Source organism: Nanorana parkeri, unplaced genomic scaffold, assembly GCF_000935625.1.
Source record: "Nanorana parkeri isolate BGI_ZX_2015 unplaced genomic scaffold, ASM93562v1 scaffold182, whole genome shotgun sequence".
Lineage (NCBI taxonomy): Eukaryota > Metazoa > Chordata > Amphibia > Anura > Dicroglossidae > Nanorana > Nanorana parkeri.
In genome coordinates, this window is record NW_017306450.1 from 379,060 (window position 1) to 404,409 (window position 25,350).

The window sequence follows — 25,350 nt, forward strand, 5'->3', positions numbered from 1 at the left end:
CAGTCATTGTTCTATGCTGGGAGCAGAGACCAAGAGCTAACCGATCATATGACCTCTGATCAGTCAGCTCTGATCATGTAATCAGTCAGCTCTTGGTGTTAGAGCCGGCATGTGAAAGTGTCCCACACTGACTCTTCTCCTTTCTGTTGTATCTAAACCCTTTTTTTTAAAGGGGGGGGGGGGGGGGGGTAGAGTGGTGAGGGGTTGGAACCTCTGTCAGGTTTTAAATGCCTGTGTTGCTATAAGGCAGATCCACTCCTTTTCCCTGTACTGGTGACCACTGTTAGTAAAACAGAGAAAAAAGTGAGGGGAAACTAGAAAGGTTTCAGTTGTAACCAGAACAGGAATAGAGGGGAGATCATTCAATGGGGACTTGTTCTGGTGATGACTTTTGAAGGTATTGCCCTGAATTTTTAGATTAATTTTTTTTTCTTTCTGCTTCCTGTTTCTACAGGACAGGAAGTGAAGAGAAGTCTTCCCAATCCGACACAGACCGCAGCAAAAAAAATAAATTGACAAGGCTTTAACTCTTTTATACTTTATCCACAATGCTATTTGATGTACTATAACTATAGCTGCCCTCACATGCTATATGTATGAGGGGACTGGGTACTAGTAAACGTGCTGTTTATGACTCCTGACTTATACTTTCCACTGATATCCCACACGGTATATCTTTTTTGGGTGTGGGTGTGGGTATTGGATTTCATTAGGGGCAGACCTCTGCAACAACATTTGCTTTGGAGCTAATTTAGAAATTGGAGTAGTTGTGTGGGTATTTTATGTGTACAGTTTTTTTTCTTGGACCCCATTCTTCTCCTGAAAGATAACCAAAAATGGTCTTGCTTTTCAAGCAGGATTAAACATGAAATCCCTGGAGAGGGGTGTGAACATGTGCCTGTAACTCCTTATTAATAGCTGCCAGCAATAATGTATGTTATCAAATAAGTGGCTTGTATCAGCTAACCACAGGTCCCTCACTGGTCTAGGTGGACTACTTGTTGTCACAATGGCTTGTGAAAGACACTCAGGTAAATAACCCATTGCACCTTGATGATGTAGTATATATGGACAGTGCTGACTATCCCATTATTTTCTTTTCTGTACAGTAGTCTTCCTCTCAAACTTTGTTCATTGTGTGTTGTACATTGTGTTATTTGTGACTGTCATAAAGGGTTTCCTAAAACTCCAAGCTTTGTGATTGTCATAGATATTTAGCCGTGCACTGCAGCAATTCATTGTTTTATTTTGTACAATGTTTATTAATAGAAAACATGCGACATAAATAGGGCAAAGAATGATGTTGTGCAGTAATCCACACTAACAAGGATTTCATCTTTCACCCGGCTCTTTGTTTTACCAGATCACACCCTTTTTTTTAATATAATAATATTTTGAACAAAGTACATTACAGCTTATGTGAGACTAACTTTCATTGCACCCTTTTGTTGTTTTGCCCTTTTTGTGTGTTTTTGTTTTTCCTGCAGTGTTAGACAAGTGAAAAAATGTTGTTTTACCATTAAGCATAACTGCCAAAATGATATTTTATTAGATGTGTTACAGTGACTGAATGCCTTTAATGGATCTAAATTGGACATGGATAAGCATATTTTGTGTTTGAAGTCAGCATGTAACCATTATTAGATTGTGTTTTTCAAGTTAGTGAACTGCAATTTTAAAATACTTTAAAAGGAAATGGGGAGAGCTGAGTGCTTTTGTAACAACAAAGTATATGTTGCTCAGGTCGTATTTACGTATTTCATTTTGTTGGCGTTATTTAGTAGATAATGTGCTTGAATCTTATAGGAAGCTGTTCATTATGTATGCTGTATCCAGCTGAGCGGTATGTGGTATAGGAATGTGTCTGTACCAGATGACACTCGGGATCCACTCTCCTCATTACTGCTAATGCAGCATTCCTTAGTTATTTGTTATATAATAATGTATGACTTTCATGTTATTAAAGTAAAGTGGTAATAAGAAAGTATTCTCCATTTGATTGGATATTGCTGAATTTTTGTGGATGTAAAACAAATGCACAGGACTATTCAGTGAGGATGCCGGAAGGGAAAGGGAGAGATGTTGCCCAGAGCAGATTACAGATGACTTTCTTTTTGCCGTGTTGGATAATGAAAGCCCAAATGTGGTTGCAATGGAAATCACTCTGAGAAACAAAGCTGGTGTTATTTTGGACAAGATTGGTTCTTGGTCCTTGTGTAGCCCAGCATTTGTCCATAAAACCCCTATACTCTTAATTTGTGAACTGGTTTAAAATTATTCCTCCTAAAGGCATAGTCCATCTTGTGCAAAAAAAAATAATAATAAATAAAGGCACCGACTCTGATAAGAAAAAATCATGTGCATTTATTCCTTGCATTGAAGCTTCCAAAGCATTGCAACCACGTTCAGTAGATTGTGGGTGTGATGCTCAGGCTCCTGCAGACTGTTCCTGTTGCCTCAGGTCTGTACCTTGGTATACTCCTGTTATGGGGTTGGAGAAAGTGATCCATGTACTACAAGTGCAGTGAGTGACCACACTTGTGCTCCATTGATATCTACTAGTCCCTCTGCTGTAGTGGCAGATGGGACTTGTACTGTTTCCATTTACAGATCCTGTGAATGGATCTGTGAATGAATGATGTGGCTGTGTGAGTAGAACCATGCACAGCCATGCCCAATTCAAATGTATACAGGAGCCTGCGGGAAGAAGAACCCTGCGATTCAGGTAATGGGATTCAGGAGGTGGGATTGTGTGGGGGGAGCAGAAGAACGTGTTCATGGTTCTGTTACACCCTAAATATGGGCATCCCATGAAACACGGTCGCAAAGGTAAACTTAGCTTTTAAATGCAATTTACAAGTGTAAAGCTTCTATGTAAACGCTTACTTTGGCAAAGTAGTTAGTTATTCGGTTTTGCATAGTGACTAAATCACCATAAAAACGTTGTCCCGGGTATGCCCAGTTGAAAGGACAGCAAAAGATACTTAGATAGACTAATAGCCTCCATTTTCAAAGTCTTACCCCCAATTTTCTGTTCTAGCAGTTGTACAGTTTCATTAAATGTGGGCATCAGAGTTTGACCACGCTGTTCAGTGCACTGTGTAATCAAGCAGACCTGGTCAGACACACCCCTCCCCTCTTCCTCAGCAATACAAGTCTGTGTGAGGACACTTGTAATGAGGGGTATGGCCATTACTCAGCTATGCCTGCATAAAGCAGTGGAGTGGGAGGGCAGGAAGTGCATTTGAAATATGAGAAAATTGTATTTTAAGGCAGAACGTTAGTGAGGCTCTAAGGACAAGGCATGAGACTTCATTTGGGCATTAGGCACTGAGTAGTGTTCACGTAACAACAGATATGTGGTTTATTTATTTCTGTATTATAAAATATTAGCAGCCCTTTTAATGCCACATCAGTTCTCAGGTTCAAAATATTTCCTGGTGATGATGGCTGTACTCAAAGGACGATGAACATAAATGGATATACATTAGGTCATAGGTTGACAAATGTTTTGCAGCATAAATTCTTCATCTATGACATGGACAGATGCATGGCGTTTATCATCTACAGCGGGGGGTGACTGCTATGTTCCTGCTGATACATTGTCTGCAATACATTTGTCACTTCTTTCCAGACATATATCATCTGACACCAGAAGAAACTTCCAGGCAGTTGGCCAGATCTGTATTAGGAAGAGTCTACTGATACAATACATACAGAAGCAGGGGAGTTACTAGAAATCCCAGGGCCCCATAGCAAAATTTTGTATGCGGCCCCGTGATTTCTAGTTATACCCCTTACAGAGCCCACTCGAGATCCCACCATAGACTCTCTATGGTGGGCTATGCAGGGTCACCCTCAGGTGGGCTGTTCGCACTCCTTACCTGTCTGCCTCCTCTTTTTTCCCTGCTGCCGACCCACGGGCCCCGCCTCCTCCTTCACTGCCCTTGCTGGCTCTCATTGACTCTGTGGAGAGGAACGTGCTGCTGCACAGATTACTGTCAGTGATCTGAACAGCGGCGTGTTCGTCTTCAGCCTCCAGTGAAAGCCACCAGCAGAGGATCCCATAGCGACCCAGGCGGCCCGCATGGCATATGGCCGGGCCCCACTGTGCCTCGGGCCCCATAGCGACCGCCTGGGTCGCTATGGTGATTGTTACGACACTGTACAGAAGGCAGAAGGTTCTGAGTCTACTGGCTGCAGATAGGAACAGCCACCATCTCAACAAACCTAACTGAGATATTTTAAACAGACTGGTGTGTGCTGCCTCTTAAATCTTGTAGTGGAGCACTGGTAAGATGCTCACCACACACGTTACAATCAGATTGTGCAATCTACTTTAGATCTACCGACAAATATGTAGTGCAATGCCTGCCTAATGGATGCAAATCAATTGGATTGATTGTATGGTCAGACTGTAACGTGTATGGTGACCTTTGGAGGAAGAACATTTACAGGGTTTCGGATACTTGATGGACCTTGTTACTTATTCCCTTATATATGACCTGTTTGTCTTGCCAGAATGTGATTGGTTGATATAGATGACACAAGCAATTCTTCTGTATGATAAGATTGATGTTTTCAGGACCAAAAGCCCTTAGGTATGAAACTTAAAATTAAAAGGTGAGTTGCCTTTAGCAACCAGTTTCATTCTATCTTTCATCATTTCATCAAATGGATATTATAATCTTATCAGTAATTTATGTAGATATAATGAACATGGGAAGAGACCATCTTGATAAATAATTGATTTAATGTGTGTTAATGCTTAAACAAAGAACCTTGTTTCTATATAATGATCATAATTATATATGTGCATGAGGGCAGCTATCTTTGACATTACATACATAGGATCTACTTCCTGCTCTTCGGTGCTATGCATTGGTTGTGCTTTACTGGTCCATCTCAAATGGTCAAACAGTCACCAGATGTACTGAAAACAATGCACTCCCCTTGTAGCTTAAATCTTATTGAAGAGCTGTTATGCAGTTGGACATAGTCATTGTAGTAGGCCTCCCTTCTTGCCTCTGGTGGCTAATATACAAATATCTAATGTTGAAGCCCAACTCTCTCTTTTTATTTTAAAATAAATTTAAATACATTGCTACTCAATGGTAAAAAAATAGTAAAAAGGACCAGCTGTAATACACCAAAAAATTCTAGTATGGCATTTCTGGATAGATAAATACCTTCCCCCTGGCTTTGACCAAACTCTATGGCATTTCTGGATAGATAAATACCTTCCCCCTGGCTTTGACCAAACTCTTTTAGAACTGTGAAAAAGTTCTCTTTGGCTACTTGATTGCCAGACGTTTTTCAACCGGTCATTCACAAGTGAGCCTTCCGCTGGTACGTTGCCTCGGCATTCCTGCTCCCTTGTTATTTCACGTTTTCAATGGTTTTGTATGCACAAATGACGTTATCGTTCATCTTTCAATCAGTAAAAACATTGGATAAGAATAAGTAATACAAATGCAGCTTACACTGCAATACTTCCTTTCAATCCAGCGCAGTCCACAGCAGAAAGTCTATTAGATTTTTCTCGCCTTCCAGTTTAGTGATGTCAAGCTTTATTTAAACCTGGTATATGGCTTTAATACACCAAATCACATCTCACAATTAATCAAGTAATACAAATACACAAAAAAAGAGTAACCATGTAAAAACACGAAAAATTACTTTTAGGTAAACACTACAAAGAAAGTCTCAGAATATGTACTCACTGAAAATACTCTCTACTTTCCCAAGAACAACACTACATTTGGTTGAATCTCTGTAAGTCTATGTCTCTGCTTCTTTTCCTGAGTGTATAATACTATGATGCTTGCTTGTATACAATACATTTTATAGCTAATACTGTATGACATGTTTACAGCAGATGGTATTCATCATTAATCTTAGAAGAGCTCTTTATGTACACAATTTTTTTCTGTGTATGTTATGTAACATGCAACATTCTACTTGAGAGGTCATCATATAAACTGCACCTGACCTGTGCAATATTGGATAGCTTGGAGTGGGGATATGGGGAATCCAAAGTGTTTGGTGGTTTCTGTGAATTTTAATAGCTGAAAATCCGTGCAGTATTCCGCTTTCTGTATAAGCTGAAAAGGAAAAAGGAAAGTCATTTAAATGCCAGTGGCATGTATTATTAATAAAGGGAAAGTGCCACTCAGGGACTTTTAAGGAAATTGTGATCATGAGACCTACATCCTCCTGACCCTACAGAATGATACAACACAGAATGAGGGGTATGGTTATTAAAACAACACCGCTTCTTTTTTAAAAGCAATCTTTCTATTCCTCCAAAGTTTTAGAACGGCCATGGTACCTAAAAGTAGGTATCTTCAGATGCTTGCAATTACCTTCTGTGTGCTTTTGAGCACCCTGAAAACACTTCTGTGATATAAATATATTTCCTAGTCAGTGGCTAGCCCTCCTGTTCCCACCTCTCTTTCATAGCTCTGTGTGCAAGTTGGCCAACTGTTGACTTTAGAAAGTAGTGTCTATATTTGAGTACAAGAACACATTTTGGGGGACCAGAGCACTCGGAAGCACATCAGAAGGTGTGTGCAGTTGCCTGAGGACCCTTTTATTGAAATTCTATGGATTTAGAAATTTGAATCAATATTAAAGTTTACGGTAACAATATTGGGGTTCATTATATGTCAAACGTTTTTATCTATTCTTTAAAATGCTGTGTAATAAGCCAGCACTCCATAAATATTGTATGTAGCACTCCTATGTAATAAAATAATGGAAAGGGCCTTGATTGACCAATTCCAACCAATCACATTTTCCATTATGTTAAGTCATTGAAAGATGAGCTCAAGACTTTTGCTTTTGCTACTTTTTATAAAACTTTTATAAGAGAAAGATAAGCTGTGATTTGTTGCTATCAAATATTGTACTTTGCATCTTTTCCTTCCGGCAAATGAATAGACCTGTGATGGTGAATAGATTGTATCTTTTATATATAAATGGGCAGAGTTGGCAAGGACAAAAATGGCAATGCACATAGCTGATCATTTTAATGTTGCAAATTTTACTTTGGAAATATTTGTCTAAAATTAGCCAATAATACTGTAACTAACAATTGCTGTACTGAAGTCTTCTACTGCAAAGTGTTGTTCTATAATTCATGGAAACCCTCCAGCTTATAGTACTGGACACATGGAAATTGAACTTTAGTTGCTATGTTGCCCACTGTGTACCATACTATTATTAGATTCCAGTGTTTTTAGTTTAGGTATAAATTTAGTAGTGGGTATATATACTCAAACTGTAATTATGGGTCCATGTAATCCCTCATAATGCCTCTTTACAAGTTTGCCAGGTTGCTAGCACATAACGTTTCTGATGAAAGCCCTCCCAGTTCCCTGGAGTCTAGGGAGGTGTTGAGAGATACACTGTGTACTTGTAAACTATGTCTCTGTACATGACAACAAATGCTGTATAAATGGAGGATGACCATAGCAGTGTTTGGCAAACTTCTGAATCCTTTCTAAAATGAGAAGGTTGCCAAGGTCGTATCATCCAGCCTGTTTGTTGTTGACATCAGTAAAGGTCACCAATGCACTCTCTTTCCAGCCTTTTATCTTTTAACCCCTTCTTAATAGCAGCTGCCATCATAGGATGTCTTCACCCACTTTATTTAGTAGCTGCTGATGAGAAGTTATTTTTCAAGGGCAGACTTAACATAAAGATTGTGTTCTATAATAGTCTATTGTTGTTTATAAAAGACAAGTATAAATGTCCAAGTTACATGATGTAAAATGGTAAACCTCAAAGCAATAATTATCTATTTAAATTACTTTGCAGAGATTGAAAGGAAGCCGTCACTTAGATTTAGATGGGCGCACTTAGATAATACACCAATACCGTGTTTTGTCTATTCAATGAATTCCTTCCAATGACAATGATTCTCTGTAAAAAAGCTTTCAAGACCAAAGTCAATTCTCCTATTAATCCTGTATCTTGCACACCTTGCAAAAAAACAAATATAATTTTTGTTTGATCAAAACTAAATGCAGATAGTTTTTATCATTTGGCTCCATGTACTTAGTAATTAGGCAAGTCAGCTTTTTCACAGTGCTTTATATTGAGGAAATGTGGGTACAGAATATTCCAACATACACTCTTGCAAGGCGGACTTTAATTAAGTTGCATGTGCCACTATGGGAGTGGAAATAGTACAAAATGGGGTTCTACAATAGACACTAATCTTTGCTTGTAGATACTGAAAATAATCTGCTACAAAATGTGACAAGGTTGTTTTAGGCTTCCTGTAGCTTTTGACGCATCTTTGCCATGTCTCCTGGCAGATTCATTTCTTATCAAATTCATTGGAAATTTGTCATCCAACATTGCCAAATGCAGCTGAGCTGAGGAAAAGTACCAATGAGAACAAGCCCAAATACAGAACATAATCTACAATAAGGCACCCAGTATATTCAGTGTATGTAATGCATTATGAATTACTACAAGGACAAATATAAGACTTTATAAGGCCATTATTCAGAGTTGCTGCTGCAATTTTTGTCCTTAGCCCAACATTTGAATTCTCTTTTAGCATATTTCATTAGCAGTAAACTTGACTGGTGAATCACTGTTGATAAACATTTCATAACAAAGCAAGTAACTCAAACATGGATCCTTCCCACTGACCCATTTTAAATTCCATGATTTTGGCTGTTTAGTCATTTCAGTGACAGATTAAGCCCTTTGCCATAAATTATTTCCAGCCGTCAGTGCTGCGCAGTATTTTTAAGTTCTGTTCTCAACTAAAATAAATGCCGTTCTTGGTAATACGCTAACCTTCACTGGACTTACATTACTGCTTTATCTGACATTATAAAATAGAATATCTTTCTCAATAGCTCCAATTTTTTATGTTTTACAGTTGCTGATTTAAGTGTACGGTACATACAATATGTTTGGGCATACGTCTTTAAATGAGTGCCATGAACATTCAATGCTGTCAAACAGCGACAACTAATTTGCCTTCTGTGTAATTTGCTATGCTCCATGTGAAAGAAAAACATTTCCAAAAATGTTTGTCATCTGGTGCAAGAAATGAAAGCTTTATCAATCCGCATACTGCTTCTACAGGTTTCAAGCATATAGCAAATGCACAGAATCTAATTTCATCCAGGAGTGAACAATTGGAAACTCATAGCTATAAACGTTAGGTGTAACCATTGTTGTAGAGGTAAAACTTAGACCCACCAAAGAAGTAAAACTCCTATCAAATATTTTGTTCACTGGCAATTCATAGTCTGGCTAAGGTTCTCTGTAGTTTTATTATAATCTGTCTACAGAGGTGGAAATGTGTGCATAGGTTTCATAATTACTCTACTTACCTTGGTCTCCATCCTTACCCATGCCCACAAGCTCTGTGTAGCAGGTTGCTCATTGGGTCACGGAGGGAAGTGGCAGGTGTGCCAGCCACCCCCTTTCCAGCCAGAGTGTCCCAGGTTGCTATGAGCTCTTACCAACCTGATCCTCTGTCTGGTGTTCCACCCAGCTCACTGACCTCACCAGTTGCCAGGACGCTCTGGACAGAGGTACTGTGCACCCCACCATCCCCACCTACCTACCCACTTCCCAATAACGTGTGCCGTCAACACCTGAAGCTCCGCCACCAGCCCTCCTGGACACAGGTGGCAAAAACTGTAGCGAAGCCCCTGCTGGGTAATTATTGAAGGGGACATGTGTAAATATAAGAGGTTAAAGTGAGGTATTGGTGGCAGTGCTGCTTGGTGAACTATTGGTGACTGGATATCAAGTTCAGATTTATCGGATTTCTCAGACTCTAATAGAAAAGGGGTTCATACATGTTCTACATATGACAGGTGGGAGGCTGCCATTGTTGATGTGCCAGGCTCATCCAACACCACAAGGCAGACAGAGAGCAAAGTAAGATATCACCCATTTGATCTCGGAACACCTTGATATGGATAAACTGGAGTCTGAACATATCACTGTGCAGATGAGATAGATCAACATTGGCTCCTATACATACTTTACTGATAATCTTTATGTTTTGTATTTTGGTGCCTTTTAAGGGTTTGTGCAGGCAATGGGGGGAATTTATCAAAACTGGAGCAGTGGCCCATAGTAACCAATCAGCTTCTTTTTTCAGTTTGTTCAATTAAGATTTGAAAATGAAAGAGAGAAGCTGATTGGTTGCCCAGATTTTGTGTGCTCCAGTTTTGATAAATTCTCCTCAATGTGCCTTAGCTCTGCCAGTTCCAGAGTCACTTGAAAGTAAATGGGGCCTCCTGAAGTGTGTAAAGGGTTTATTAAATCCTGTAAGGATCCCACTACTGTGTGTGGTGCCAAACAGAGGCTGATGGGGTTGTATAGTACATGTTATCAGCAGTATGATTTCTGGGGGAAATTGCTTGCTTCTAAATGGAATTGCATTGGATTTGCTCACGAGTTGCTTTTGCAATTAGGTTGAATTATTTGGGGAGGAAAAACAGTTCAGACAAAAAGATTTGCCCAGGTATATGAGCCCACAGCGAGCTCACCCATCAGCTGTATGTGTGTTTTATACTGTAATCATGAATTAGTTCACTGAATAAGGCAGCATCCGTACTAAAAGAGGCCCAGCCACCAAGATCCAATGGGGGCATTTACCCCCTTGTGCTAGCCCTTCTCTAAACAAAAAAATACAATTTCAGGTGAATAACAAAAAACAAATCTAACCCTTCCTCCCAACATATAAATTCATATATAAGCTGTCAGGGTGCCAGTGTAATCGCAGGAAGTGAAAAGTACATTGTGCGTGGAATAAGAGTGTTACCTTCTTAACCAGAAATAATTAGGAGACAAAGTACAATCCTTCAACTTCCCCTTTTTCTTCCATTAGGTCCCCGCCACTATACTGTGGGCACAATGTCTGAGCGCTTCGACTGCCACTACTGCAGAGCCCCTCTGCAAGGCAAGAAGTATGTGGAGAAGGATGGACACAACTGCTGTGTGAAATGCTTTGACAAGATAGTTGCCAACACCTGTGCTGAGTGCAGGAAACCCATTGGCGTTGATAACAAGGTGAGACGCAAAAACATACAATTATTTAACGTAATTCAAATGTAATATATGATGGAAAGTAATAACCCGACCTATAGGAAGTGGGTCTCTTAGAAGTCATGCAAACCACAACTGCAGTGCAAATCGCATAAGAGAATCCACAATAAAGCCTTTCAGTCTAAAGCTGAACTCCAGGATAAGCAAATATTGTCTAAATACATCATATTTGTACTTGGATCTTGGTGTGCTTTATATACTCCAGCTGTGTGCAGAAACTTTGCTACTGAACAGAAGCTTCCTGTATTACAGACCAGTCACTGCTGCACTCTCTCCTTGTGCTGGGAGACTGGTCTTGCGCCCCTCCTGTAGTTTTTTTTGCAGGTAGCCTGTAGTGGGTGGTGCCTGCTGGGTTCCTCCCACAGCTCTGTTCTCTGCACAGGTTGTGTGCACTACAGTGATGTGGTCACCACTACTCGAACAAGGTAATATCTGGATTTGCAAAGGCATTTGGTGCACACAATGTGTTTTTAATGCATTCTACTGAGGAATATATTTGAATGAAACTTTGTGCCCAGAGTTCAGCTTTAAAAAGCGCGGTGGACATGGTCAGCCCTTGACTTTTTATATGTATTGGGTACAGTGGCGTCACAAGGGGGGAGACACCATTGGAGGGGTGACGCCAAAATGAATGACATTTATATTGGTGTCGCCCCCTCTGAAAAGTCAGCACTCTGTTCTGGACCGAGAGCCTGACAGTTGCAGGGGAGAGGAGGGGACCCGGTGACATAACCTATCTCGCCGGGTGAACTTTCCCTCCTCTCTCTGCCGGCGTCCATCACCAAGATGGCCGCGAATACGCGATGATGTCATGGCAGGGTGTCACCCGGTATCCACTCTGGGTGACACCCGGCCTCAGGACGCCCGATTGGGTACTACGCCAGAGTAAGCTCTCCCTGCCATAACTTCCAACTCTGGTCCTGCCCACTTCAGGGTTTTGTTTTTCTCTACACCTTTTTTCAGACCCTTCTTTTTGCATTCTCCATAATATAAAATAGGAACCCTATAGCGAGAGTGGGAACTTTCCAGTATCTAATATATATTAGAAATGTCAGATTTGGGTGGACTGATCTGTAATCCGCTCAGGTTAAAGACAACAAAAGTGCACTGGCATTATGGCTTCTGCTGCATAAGCATACAAACCTTACAGTGAAGGGTGAATAAGGATCCTGTAGACTTCACTGGCCAGCTGCTATATCCACAGCTCTGACATTTCCCATTGGTACACTGTATGCACTGAAGTATGAGCATCCAGGATACTGCTGGGCTTTTATTTATATTTAATACAAAAGTGTTTTGTTTTTTTTAATATAAAGAAGTCCTTATGTACTTACACAAGTCTCTGAGAGAATAGTTTCACCTGGAAATATGTCCGACAACGGGGCAAGCAAGGTCCAAGGGTAAAGGGCACACCTGCTGCTGGCAGAATAGATCGGTGGAGGGATTTTTAACCATCCATGCTATTCGCATAGATCGGGTAATCGACTTTTTTCTTGTTCAGCCCACGGGGCCAAACAAAAAAAACCTCATACTCTACAGCCAACCTTGCTGCGTCTGAGCGTGTCCATGGGGGTTCTATAACATGTGCGGGCAGAACTCTAGTGTTTACATTTGATAGCAGGACACTTTTCATGTTTTATACCAGTGACTAGCCATCATGCACACAATCATTGGCATCAAGAAGTATAACTGCTCCATGCCAATGATTGTGTGCATGATGGCTAGTCATGCCCATCCTGCCTGTACTTATGATTGTTTCTTAATAACATGGAACAATAGTAACAAGCGTGGGCTTGTTCAGACTGCAATGATGAATGTTTCCTTTCTACTGCTTTCAGGTGGTGGGGGTCCTCTCCGCACACCTTACAGCAGTCCTAGCCAAATAAGAACGGTGGTGCTCGCAATGACTATCACGGATGGCGCCGTGCAAAATACGAAGTAAAAGAAACAGATCCCCAGCACTCGTTTAAAATAAATATGTCCTTTTTTTAATGGACAATTGTGTCACTACAATCAACAGAGCCCTATTGTAGTCCAGCTCTGTTGATTGTAGTGACACAATTGTCCATTAAAAAAGGACATATTTATTCTAAACAAGTGCTGGGGATCTGTTTCTTTTACTTCCCTTTCTACTGCTCTCATTTTAAATGTCCGGTGGTTTGATAGAAGTTTTGGGAAAAAAATGGATCCTTCAGCCGGACAAGGCTAACGTTCTCCAAAGCTTAGAGGTCCACATGTTGAACAGAAACATGTGATTAATAGGCTTTAGTAACACACTTGTACCATCTAGTGGTAAGAACATTCATTAGCTCACAGGATGTGGGATACTAAATGACACCGAGCCAAAAAGCTAGAAAAAGACCACAGGATGTATAAGTATTAAGACTTGCAGAACATATTTCTAATGTAACCAGATAAATCAGTTACAAAGATGCAGAAAAGAAAACCAGGAGTACATGTGACTTATCTCTTCTACATTGATGGTGTGTTATATTAAATGCATGCTTATTTTTGTTTCTTTACCACACAACTGTTTTTCTGTTCTGGTGAACCGTGTGTGTGTGTGTGTGTGTGTGTGTGTGTGTGTGTGTGTGGTTGACTGCATGCTTCCGTTAATGCATCTGGAAACAGACCACACAAAGCCCATCTTGTTCTCCTACAAGTGCAGCAAATACCGGCTTAGAGTGACATTAAAGTCAAAATTCCCCCCCACTGCTGCTTTAAGGACTTGCCTTAAAGGAGAATTATGAGGCGAGTGAAAATCACTCAGCCTCATAATCTGAGCCGACCTGTGACAATGAAACTGTCACAGGTCGGCTCAGTAGATTGGGAAGTGAGCGAACACCTACCGTCGCTCGCTCACTTCTCGATCCTGTCACGGCACAGAGCCGTGACTGTCACTCACGGCTCCCTGCAGGGATTCCCCCGTCCGATCCTCCAGCACTGACTGGTGGAACGGACGGGGGAGGGTACAGCTTGCTCTGCCTCTAGATAGGCAGAGCCAGCTGTCACTCACGCAGCTGGGTGGATCCAGACAGAATTGTCGGGATCCGTTCCGGCTGCAGCGTCTCAGTATACCGCAAGCTGTAGCTCGTGGTATACTGAGCTTCGGGAAGACGCTAGTGTCTTCCCGTTACCCTTAGGAGAACTATGGGGAAAAGCACTGACCCCATAGTTCTCCTTTAAATGATGCCTCGTAATCCGATCATCATCTTTCCTGTAGTTTTCAGAAGTCCCTCCAGCGCTGGTGCCGGTCTCTGATCCAGTGCAGACTCCTGTCTCTTTCTGTCCCACGGAGTTTGTGAGGTTGCACACTGCTGCATTGACTTACCCTGTCTCTCTTCTCCCGGCCAAAGATCAGTACTGGGCATGTGCCCTCCCTATGATCCTTTGCGGCCGCCTGAGAACTTTCAGATCTTTGGACGGGAGTGAGGGCGGAGACAGAGGTAAGTTTAAACTTGCTTTGTAACTTTTTCTTTAATAAATGTTTTTGCATATATCTATTGCTTGCTAGCAGTAGGCGCATGCAAAAACACGCGAGGGTTTAATGACCCTTTAAACTGGGGACCACCAAACACATCCAACTAACAATTAGTGCTGCTCAGGGGGGTCTGGGAAAGTGAAGTATTTCATTTAGGACAGGAAGTTACACTTTAATGATGTATAGGGACCCTTATTTCCTGAATAATAGGACTGCATGCTCAGGAGTGACAATTGTTTTTCTTCTGTATCTGTAGATACCCTTGTGAGTTCTTGATCATTTATAGATAAACTTGCCATTTAATGCATCCATTTAGATTTCTATGTTATCACACATTATCACTGAGCCCCCTCCCAGAGTTAGAATTTTCCTGCATGTTGGTGGACATGCAGTTCAGTACAGTGCGCCTCCCCACGTTTTGTATCACATTCCTCCAACAATTTAGTCGTGCTAGTAGTCTTGAGTAGTAGCTCCTCTGCCTCCCCCTAACGCAGCACTGTCAGTTCTCGCGCCAAGCAGCCATTCAAAATATGGTTCCGAGCGCCAAGTGTGAGCTTGAGGTGGTGTGGGCTGGAGCTATGGCCATGAGGGAGCTCCCTCCACACATGCATTGCTTACAGCTCCCTTGCGTGTCCTGTAGAGGTGCCTGGACCAGAGTGACGTCACATTCTGGCTCCCAGCACCTCTACATGGCGCGCAAGGGAGTTGTGCAAGCAATGCATGTGTGGATGAAGCTCCATCACAGCACAGCAGCCCACACTGGACCCCAGGCTACACCGGATCCACTCCAGTTCTCGTAAGGTAGGGAGACTGGGTTGATCTTAAAAAAAAAAGTCATTTTTTCTGGAGTGTGTATATGTGTGAGATTGTGAGGGTGGTTGTGTGTGTCTGTCAGTGTTTTTGAGGTCCCGTTCACACTAGTACAGTGCGGTAATCGAACAGTCCTGTGCAATTAACGCACTGTACCACACAATCACACCTACTACGCGTTCTGGTGCGGGAGGTGTGTTACGTTGCCATTCATTTGAATGGCACCCCAAACGCACCTCCCGTCCACAGTTCAATTTGCCTGCACTGGAACGTGCAGTACCGCAATGCCGTGTGTTCCATTGCAGTGGGACTTGGGTCGCGACTTAATGACCAAGGACAAATGTGGGTCCTGAGGTTACACAGGTTGAGAACCGCTGCTGTAGTGTCACTGCAGGTAAAAGTTGGTTTCATGTGAATTTCAGGCCTATAATGTAAACAGTACACGTGGTGACACTGATGTGAAAAGGGCATTAGATATCCTCTTATTGGTGTCAACTTACATATGATTTCTGGTTCCTTTAGATTGCATTACTTTGCATATCCTGATTGCTCCTCTTCATCTTCTCCTCAGTGGGAAATGGAAGACTGGGCAGCATTATACCATCACATACTATTCCCAGTTACCTATTTAAAGGTCAAGCACACCTTTTGCTCATATGCATTACCAACTGATGGTATTAGTACTTTTACATTGTTTGTAAAATCAGAATCTCCTTTTGAAGCAAAATATAACTTTCATAGGGTCCTTATAACAGGTCTGGTGCCCATATGTATTGGGTAATCGGACATTTTGTTTTTAATTATCTCTGATGGTTGCACTGCTGTCAGATGGCAAAGATCAACATACAGGGTACAGGTACTCTTAAAACACACATGCAGGCACTACACACACTTACACATAAAGGTTGTACTCGATGAACCTGTGTCTTTATATAACTATGTATGTAAGATAACCATGAATGTATACTGTAAGCCTATGGGCTGCCATGTATGTACTGTATGTGTAGAAACACAGGAAGCTGCTTTTTCAATGCATATTGATGAGTTCTTATTGATGTTTAGGAGCTCCATTACAAGAGCCGTTATTGGCATGACAGCTGCTTCCGCTGCTACAAGTGTTACCATCCTCTGGCCAATGAGCAATTTGTTTTCAAAGATAATAAAATCCAGTGCCCTAAATGCACCGATAGAGAGGGAGCCCTGCGCTGCAGTGGATGCCACAAGCAAATCCAGCCAGGTACAGTGCTTTCTCTTCTTATATCATCCTTACGAGACACACACACACACACACCACACACACACACACACACACACACACACACACACACACACACCATGGTTTCTGCTGTAGCAACATTGTTAATATACACAATGGATCTACTCATGTTTGGCATAAGCCAGGGTTTCAGTCTCTGTTGTCCATTACGCCTGTGGGCAAAGCTCAGTGGACCCTTTTCAATCTGATCAAGCGTTGATAACGGCACAAGTCCTCATGCACATGACTGCAAGACATCCACTGATCATATATGCATGTTATCTTCTGGTGTAAATGATCAGTAAAATGCTTGTTTGGCTGTGACATGCCTCCCGCTCTGTTTTCAATGTGATTTTCTTGTTTGGACAAATTTCTGTACTCGGATGCAGATTTAGAATTTTACTTTTGTTACCGATCTGAGCGCAGTGCATGCCCACATTGAAAGCAATTCACCTGCATTCTGATCTGTAAACAAAAAACTTTGAGGGGAATTTATCAAAACCTGGAGCAGTTGTGCACAGCAACCAATCAGCTTCTCTTTCATTTTCAAATCTCAACTGAGCAAACTGAAGAGAGAAGCTGATTGATTGATTGGCATGCACAGCTGCCCCAGTTTTGATAAATTCCCCCCCAGAGAGTATTAAAACCGGGCTGATTTTCCCTTTCAGCATTCTATCCAAAATAATATATTTTAGCTAAGAAGTTCTACTTTAACCCTTAAACCAGATTATTGCAAGTGGTGATACTTGAATACTGTACTGGGCCCAGACAAGGACACCCCCTCCCATTTGTCACAGACATGGTTCTCTAGAAGGCTGGTGGACAAAACATTTCACCTGCCCAAAAAAAGTGTAAAACTATTTGCTATTCCTTTCATAGGTGGCCGCAATGTTGAGTACAAGGGTAGTGCTTGGCATGAGGAATGCTTCACATGCAGCAACTGCAAGCAGTCCATTGGAACCGGCAGCTTCTTCCAAAAGGGAGCCGATGTCTTCTGTGCTACCTGTCATGAACAAAAATTTGCAAAACAATGTGTGAAGTGCAAGAATGTGAGTACTCACCGCAACCAGGCACAAGGCTTTTGTATCACTGTAGTACCGTTCTACTGCTTTGGACTTTATAGGCAAATACGTTAAACCAGACTTTTGCTTTTCACAGGCAATGCAGAGCAGCAGGTTCACTTTAATGCCGTCCCCTGCAGTAGCACATACATTTCCTTGGCTCTCCTGCACTTACATACTTTGTCTTGGTTCTGCCATTCTCTTCATCTCCCAGTGAAGAAAATCGGTGGAAATTCTGGCTCTGGAGGGACATGTGACAGCACTGATGTCTGGTATTATGCTATCATATCAGTTTGGGATGAGAGTTCTCAGCCTTTATAAGCACTGACTGGAGTTACTCCAACTACAAATGTTGCTCAGCTAGCAGTAAACGTACACAAAAGCTGTTGGAATCAACTTACATCCCGCAAAATAAACATAATACAGTATAAAGACTGATATTACTGACTTTGTAATTCATATACTTTGTTCCAAGTCCATGAGAAAGTGTTGAAAGCAGCCAAACAGGAATTCACCATTTATTGTTTCTGCAGGTTTCCTTTAAAAACAGGCATTGTTCCTCAGTTACAGATTCTCCCCAGATGTAATCGAACCCACAAAGCAGCAGTTCAACACATTCCTCCTGAACTTTGCTCCAATCAACAGGGCTGTTAAGTTCCATGCCACCGACAGTAGGCTCACGGCAGAACACAACTGTTGCCAGCTCAGTATGCCTTACGTCGGTGGCTTTCTCCCTTCTGCTATAAGCTCATGGTCGCTTTAGCAACCATGAACTTATATCACAACGGTTCCCCCCAACGGTCCCCTTTAAGATAATAGCTGTCATCTGTCACCTTCTCCTCGCATCCCCGCTGCCTGCATGGGCTAAGGCAGCGGGGATCTGAGGAGAAATGGCCGGCGGCAGAGGGAGCTGATCATCAGGATGGCCAAGTGGCATAAATGCAGCAGTCGGAGGAGAGGGGAGCTGCTGTCCTCCTGTCAGTTTCAGGATGACTGCGGCTGTGTGCGTGGCCGAGCTGAGGAACGGTACATATCAGTGATATTTACCGATCCTCTGTGCAGAGCAAACACTGGAGTGATCACTCCAATGTTAGTACTGTGTGTCCCCAGGAAGTACTTTACATTGCTTCCTGTTCATTCACGAGTTTCGCAATGGGGAGAAGCACTCTGTACAGAGGCTTCTCCCCATTTAGAAACTGGTTGATAGTAAATATTTTGTGAATTAATTCTGAATGAATGGGAAGCCTCTGTACGGAGTACTTTCCATTCATTTAGAATGGAGGCTGCAGAAAGAGATTGAGCACTCTGTGTCCTCAATTTCTTTTTCAAAAAGGAAATGTCAGAGGTCTGTTTAGACCCCTGATATTTCCCCGAAGCCCCCAACAGTAAAATAATTAATAAAGATAAATAAAACACATCCCCCCCCACCCCACATTGTGCACCATACTGTGGTGTACGCCATGCACTGCATTAGAACGCATAACACTGATTGATTTTTTTTTCTTTTCAAAATAACATTAATTTAACTGTGGCAGTGCATGGCAAAGCGCTGTGACGCATTGCCATGCTGCGATTTAAATGTACGCCTGTATCTTTTTATGACAACACCAGCACAGTGCACAAACGATTAACATAAGTCGTCTATTTAGTTTCGGTTACTTAATTTGTTTTTACCATTTCGCAAAAAGGCGCAATTTAAAATTTACAAATATTTGTTCTTTATGAACAATAGTTTTATCTTTCAGATTGTCAAAGTGTTTTTTTTTCTTTCCTGTGCAAGGATGCTGTTTCTAGTGTGCTTTTATCAAATTGTTAAATCAATATTACACCAATAAAAATACACAAACATTTGCGCAATTATCGCATGCAAACATGGTGCGGCCAGCTGAGGTGTAAAGCATTTTGGAGGGCTTGGCAGCAAAAGGGTAAAAGGTTTTCAGTTTCAATTATTACACCCAGTCAAAAGGGATGTGTATAAGAAACTTTGGTTTTGTGACAATGCGCTAACATGTTTTACAGCCAATCGCTTCTGGAGGGATAACCTATCAGGACCAGCCTTGGCATGGTGATTGCTTTGTGTGTGAAACCTGCCATAAGAAGTTAGCTGGCCAGCGCTTCACTGCTGTTGAAGATTGTTACTATTGTGTGGACTGCTACAAGGCCTTTGTAGCCAAGAAGTGTGCAGGATGTAACAACCCAATCACAGGTATACATCTTTTTATTCATAGGAATAAGAAAGCTAAACACATGGGGAAAATAACCACTTGACTATGTAAATGTTTTAAATACAGTGGCCATAGGAGCATTCTGTTTACATTGGTATTATCGATCCAGCAACTCCCTGCGGCCAAAGATCCCTATGATCAAAGAGATCTGTTGCAGCACAGCTGCATGGAGGTGTAGATCAGGTTTCCACTGATAGATAGATATCTATCTACCACTTAACACTGTGATATATATATATATATATATCCCCTGCAGAGAGATGAAAAAGAATAAATTAAAAGATAGCGTATATAATTAGGAATGCACTAACACCAGTTTTCCGGTATCGAGTACCGATATTTATTTTTAGGTACTCTCCAATACCGGTGCCCCGATTTTATCAGAAAGTCGGCCGGCGGATCATGACTGGTTGCCCGGCTTCCGGATTGCCTGGGAAGCTGGTGTTCTATAGAAAGAACAGTCTTCACTTGCCGTGGCAGCCTGGCCAATCAGGAAGCCGGGGTGCTGCCCGGCTTACTGATCGGCTAGGAAGTCAGGCTGCCTAGCAACAAGTGAAGCCAGCTTCCCAGCCAATAAGGAAGCCGGGACACACAACCCACTGCTCGGCTTCCGAATTGGAAAGGAAGCAGACTCCATGCTCCTTCAGCACTGCCGGTCAGAGGGTGAGCTCCCTCTTGATCAGAAGTTCTGGTATCGGAGTACTCCGCCTCGGCACGGATACCGATACTAGTTTTGGTGCATCCCTATGTATATTATATAATCCCTCCCTAGGTTGCAACAATGACTGGTGATCTGGATAAGATTTGCATTCACTGCACAAGCATCAAATGCTCATGTAATTGAATGCAATGTCGGTGACTGCATAAACTCTCTGTTGTGCTAATATGTGCCCTTGTCAAGCCAATAGCGATATACTGTATATGCAAACCATTTTGTGTCCATGGGCATGTGTAGCATTCAGTGTTAAGTGGTATAAAGATCTAACGTAAACCGCATATGGTCATTTTGGGCTCTTCTATTTCGCTATGATGCAGAAATGTGATCTCATTTTAATCAGCAGACTTTACAAATTGGTGCATTACAAAATATCAGCAAAGGGGGCTCTGGGGAAAAATTACAGGAAACTGGTAGTAAATTTTATTGGAAATAGTAAAAAAAAAACAAAACTAAAAACCCATCTGCCCTGAATATATGAAGTATAATAAGTTAGGGTAGACTACACAACCAAGCCATTGTAGAAACAAAAACCACTTTGATTTATGGAGGAAAAAATCCCAGGGGGGGGCTCAAGTGATTATGAATGAGTTTTCTTTCATGGTATATGATTACAGGCTTTTTTTTTTATATAGCATTAGATTTGTCTTGAGGGGGAAAAAAACAACAACTTAGTATTCTATTTTAGTTTGATATAATTGTATAGCAGAGCTTCTACAGCTACAGTCTGGTCCTCCTCATTTCTTGTGGCAATTGTGTCCTAGAACGGTTATATTTGAGTTGCACAGAAAAAAGTTTTATTTGTTCAATTCCTTGCTTGCGCGGTCTCATAAGACGTCAGAATCACTAAGATTTGTGTACAGGCCCGGGCTGGGGACAATGCTGACATAACATATCAAATGACCAGCAGTGCAGGGAGTTTCCAGGAGCCAAGCTTTTTCTTTACTTTGGTTTTATCTGAATGCCAAGGGGGAAATCAGCAGCTTAAAGTGGGTGGAGCGAAGAGCTTTACATCAGAACAGAACACAAGCCATCTTAAACATTTCAATGATTTTATAAACCAGAAGTGTATATAGTAAAGTAGGTCGGCTGTAACTATATCACATCAATTTATAAAAATGTGCTCTGGATTTTGGTTTCTGTTTTGGGGACTGAATAAGTAAGTGTGTGTTTTGCTATTTTCAGTTCAACTAATTCTACAATATTAGAAAATGGCCTTATTAGTGTCGAGATCTACCCAGCTGCATGACAGCTCACTCTGCCTATCTAGAGGCAGAGCCAGCTGTACACGCCCCATCCATTCCTCCAGTCAGTGGTGGTGGATCGGAGGGGCGGAATCCCTGCAGGGAGCCATGAGTGACAGTCAGGGCTCTCTGCAGGTACAGGATAGAGAAGTGAGCGAGCGACGGTATGTGTTCGCTCACTTCCTGAGCCGTGTGACAGTTTCATTGTCACACGTCAGCTCGAACTATGAGGATGAGTGATTTTCACTCGCCTCATAGTTCTCCTTTAAAGGCACAGGGACACACCAGATGCCCAGCACATCACCATGGCAGCTAAAACCCTCAGTGTGCCTCCCCACTCCAAATAAAACAAATATAGTAACCACACAAATTAATTTGTAACTAGCTTTCAAAGACATGATCTGTGTGATGAACAAAATTATGTATGTCCAGTTTTGGGTGCTTTGGTAACTTAGTCTGGGCACTTTAATGCCATGCACCTCCATGTTCCCAAAAACAGAGTTGGTATAACACCCTTTCTACTGGCAGTGTCCCAGTGTGGGTAAAGTTCCATCTTATTAATGAATTTTTTTTTTTCTCTCTCTACAGGGTTTGGAAAGGGATCCAATATTGTGAATTATGAAGGCCATTCTTGGCATGAGTACTGTTTCACCTGTAAGAAGTGCTCTCTGAACCTGGCTAACAAGCGTTTTGTACGCCAGAACGAGCAGATTTACTGCACTGACTGCGCCAAGAAACTCTAAGGCAGCACACATCTACACAGTAAACAATCACAGTGGAATGATTACTGTTCAGCAGCTATGCTGAATGCATGCCAGACTGCAAAACTGCATTTAATTATGTATGAGCTCTATAGTGACTGATCAAAGCTAAAAATAAGTCAAGATATACTGAATCTTCCTGCATGTAGTATCTATTCAAACATGATTAAAAAAATAGAAATGTAGACCTGATTTTTGCATTCTGAATAATATATGCATGGCTTGACTGCATGGAAGAAATAAGATTTTTATAGAATATATTAATGGTGTGCACTTCATTGTACTGCCCATGTAAGCAGCTAACTGCAAATGACTAATACGAGATGAACTTCTAATCCTGCAAATTTGTTGTGTTGGGTGCTTGCACAGTAAATACTGATTAATGTGGGTTACTACTAGGGATGCACCGAAACTTCAGCCGAAAATGGCACTGCTGAGAGTACCCTGCCAGACAGAAATGTGGCGGAAAATTCAGTGGATCCCTAGCTTCTCTCCTCCTCGCTAGCCACCGTTCTGTGTGCCTTCTGATGCAGTGGCTGGTGCCCAGCAGGGAGGAGAGAAGCTTTCAAGAGGCTGAGCGGCTGGGACAGCAGTCTGGATGCTGAACAGTGACAGCTGTCATCTTTACAGGAGGCCACTCTCCTCCCACACCGCCTCCTGTGTCAGGATGGAGAGTGGCAAGTGGATGACAGTGCTGTTATCTGTCACTAGAAGAGGCGCTCTCCTCCTGTGACAGCCGATTCAGGATGGAGAGCGGAGCACGCTCAGTGATCAGCTGATTGTTGAATGTTTGTAAATAACGGGACAAAGTAAACATACTATGTCTTAGGTTATGAATGAATAGGAAGTGCGCTACATCCATTCATGATTGTGGACATAGTAACTCATACTATTTCCACAGTTCAGGAGCACTCAGCATAGAGACTTCCTGTTCATTCATACAGGGCTGCAGAAAACAGGGAGTAGTTGGTGTCCTCAATCTCTTTTTCAAAAGGAAAAATATCCGGGATCTGTTTAGACCCAGAAGTAAAACAAAAATACATTTTTTTTTTAAAAGGTTGGGCAAAAAAAAGTCTTTCGGTTTCGGCCTGACAATTTTTTTTTATATTCGGTTTCAAAATTCCATTTCGATGCATCCGTAGTTATCACATTATAGCTTAGAGCATTTTATTTCATAAGACTGTATGTCAGCATTCCACAAAGACTGCGGCATCTACAGCACTGCTTTAGCAAGCAAAGGCTGAATATTTTTTCTATTGGGACAACTGATATTTAACCAGCATGTAGCAGCTATGAAATAAGTTTTTTTTTTTTTTACAAAGCTCATATAAAACTTTACTTACCTGCCTTGTACTATCACAGCTTAAGAAAAAGTACATTTATGCTTTCACTATGATTAATACATACATATATGTGCATAACAAGCGATGCCAGATAATTGCATAAGTTCAGCCTTATACCTTTGTCTCTGCAATTAATGGATACATACACAGAATAATAAACCTAATAGTATATAAAATGCTTGCTTGCAGTTCTATATATATATTTAAAAAGCAGGTGCATGGTAGATCTTAAAGTAGCGCAGCCACAGTATATGGGGTGCCATTTAAAAAAAAAAATGTTTGTTGCTTAGATCAGGAAAGTCCGATAAATGTCAGAATTTCTTATCTGCATACTTGTCCTGAGTAAATGGCTTCGTTTCTGAAGCCTAAGAGCTTGTTCACACCATGTTCTTTGAGCAGGGCACATAGAAAACAATTGTTCACACCATACACGTGCAGAAAAAAACAGCTCCGCAGACATGGCGTGATCAAGCCCTAAGGGTTAGCGTGGCAGGCAGTGCAGCAATGGCACCCTACGCTTCTCATTTTAGCACTAGATGGTGATGTGCTCAAGTTTTATTAAAGAACAGATGTCAAGGCTTTGGCACAGATCTCATGTTGGCTTACGTCACGGCAACATACCTTACATTTTTTTTAACTAGCTTGGAAGAAAATACAAACTACTGAATGTCTGATATTCATGCAAAAATAACCAAATGCCTAATTCACACAGGAAAAGTATCAGCTATATTTGAATTATAATTACCAACCAGAAAATGTAAAAACCAGACATTAGATGGATTATTGAGAAAATGTTGTAACAGAATAAAATCTGGAATAAAAGAAAAAGTGTCAGGTTTGGCTGTTTCTAGGAAATACTGGAAGGCTATTCAATAAAGAGGCTCAGTGAGTCGTCATCGGAATACATAACATTTCTTGTCCATCATTATTTGTAAAGGATGGGCTTATAATTCAGACATAATCGTACCTTGAATCCATCAAATGAGCCAAGACAGGAACTGCAACACTCTCCTACTACCGCCAATAAATACTGCAAATTGCATGCATACGGTCCTGAATGTCTAGCAAATCCTTAACAAGACAAAATGACTGCATATATAATTGGACAAAATAGCCATCAGTGGTAACTGTGATCCTCACATATGGAGCTATTACAGCAAATGTGCTTCACATTAGTCGCACAGAAACCACAGCCTACTGCAGTCAATCAGCTATACATAGCCAAATATTTGAAATGATACAGCCTATTGAAGTACCTCCGGGAGATAACAGAACTGCAGAGGATACCTTCCTTCAATTCTTGGTGAAACAACTGAAAAGGGATTGATAAAGATGACAACACTGAACATGCACGTTTATAA

At 41.5% G+C, this 25,350-nt stretch overlaps 1 protein-coding gene across 1 annotated transcript; it reads left to right on the forward strand.

Moving 5' to 3' along the window:
• Positions 1–936: 936 nt before the first annotated feature.
• Positions 937–22,750, forward strand: FHL1 (four and a half LIM domains 1). The gene is made up of 6 exons (XM_018555059.1): positions 937–1,031; positions 10,877–11,058; positions 16,448–16,622; positions 17,520–17,689; positions 19,721–19,907; positions 22,474–22,750. Exons 1-6 carry the CDS (start codon positions 1,010–1,012, stop codon positions 22,626–22,628), a joined length of 891 nt encoding a protein of 296 aa, XP_018410561.1. The 5' UTR covers positions 937–1,009; the 3' UTR covers positions 22,629–22,750.
• The last annotated feature ends 2,600 nt before the right edge of the window (positions 22,751–25,350 follow it).

What these genes read in the sequence shown, in the direction of transcription:
- FHL1 (XM_018555059.1), top strand. Translation starts at nt 1,010, where the DNA reads ATGGCTTGTGAAAGACACTCAG. An exon ending in GGCTTGTGAAAGACACTCAG is followed by an intron (nt 1,032 to 10,876) that starts GTAAATAACCCA and finishes TTCTTCCATTAG; the next exon opens with GTCCCCGCCACTATACTGTG. An exon ending in AATGTGTGAAGTGCAAGAAT is followed by an intron (nt 17,690 to 19,720) that starts GTGAGTACTCAC and finishes CATGTTTTACAG; the next exon opens with CCAATCGCTTCTGGAGGGAT.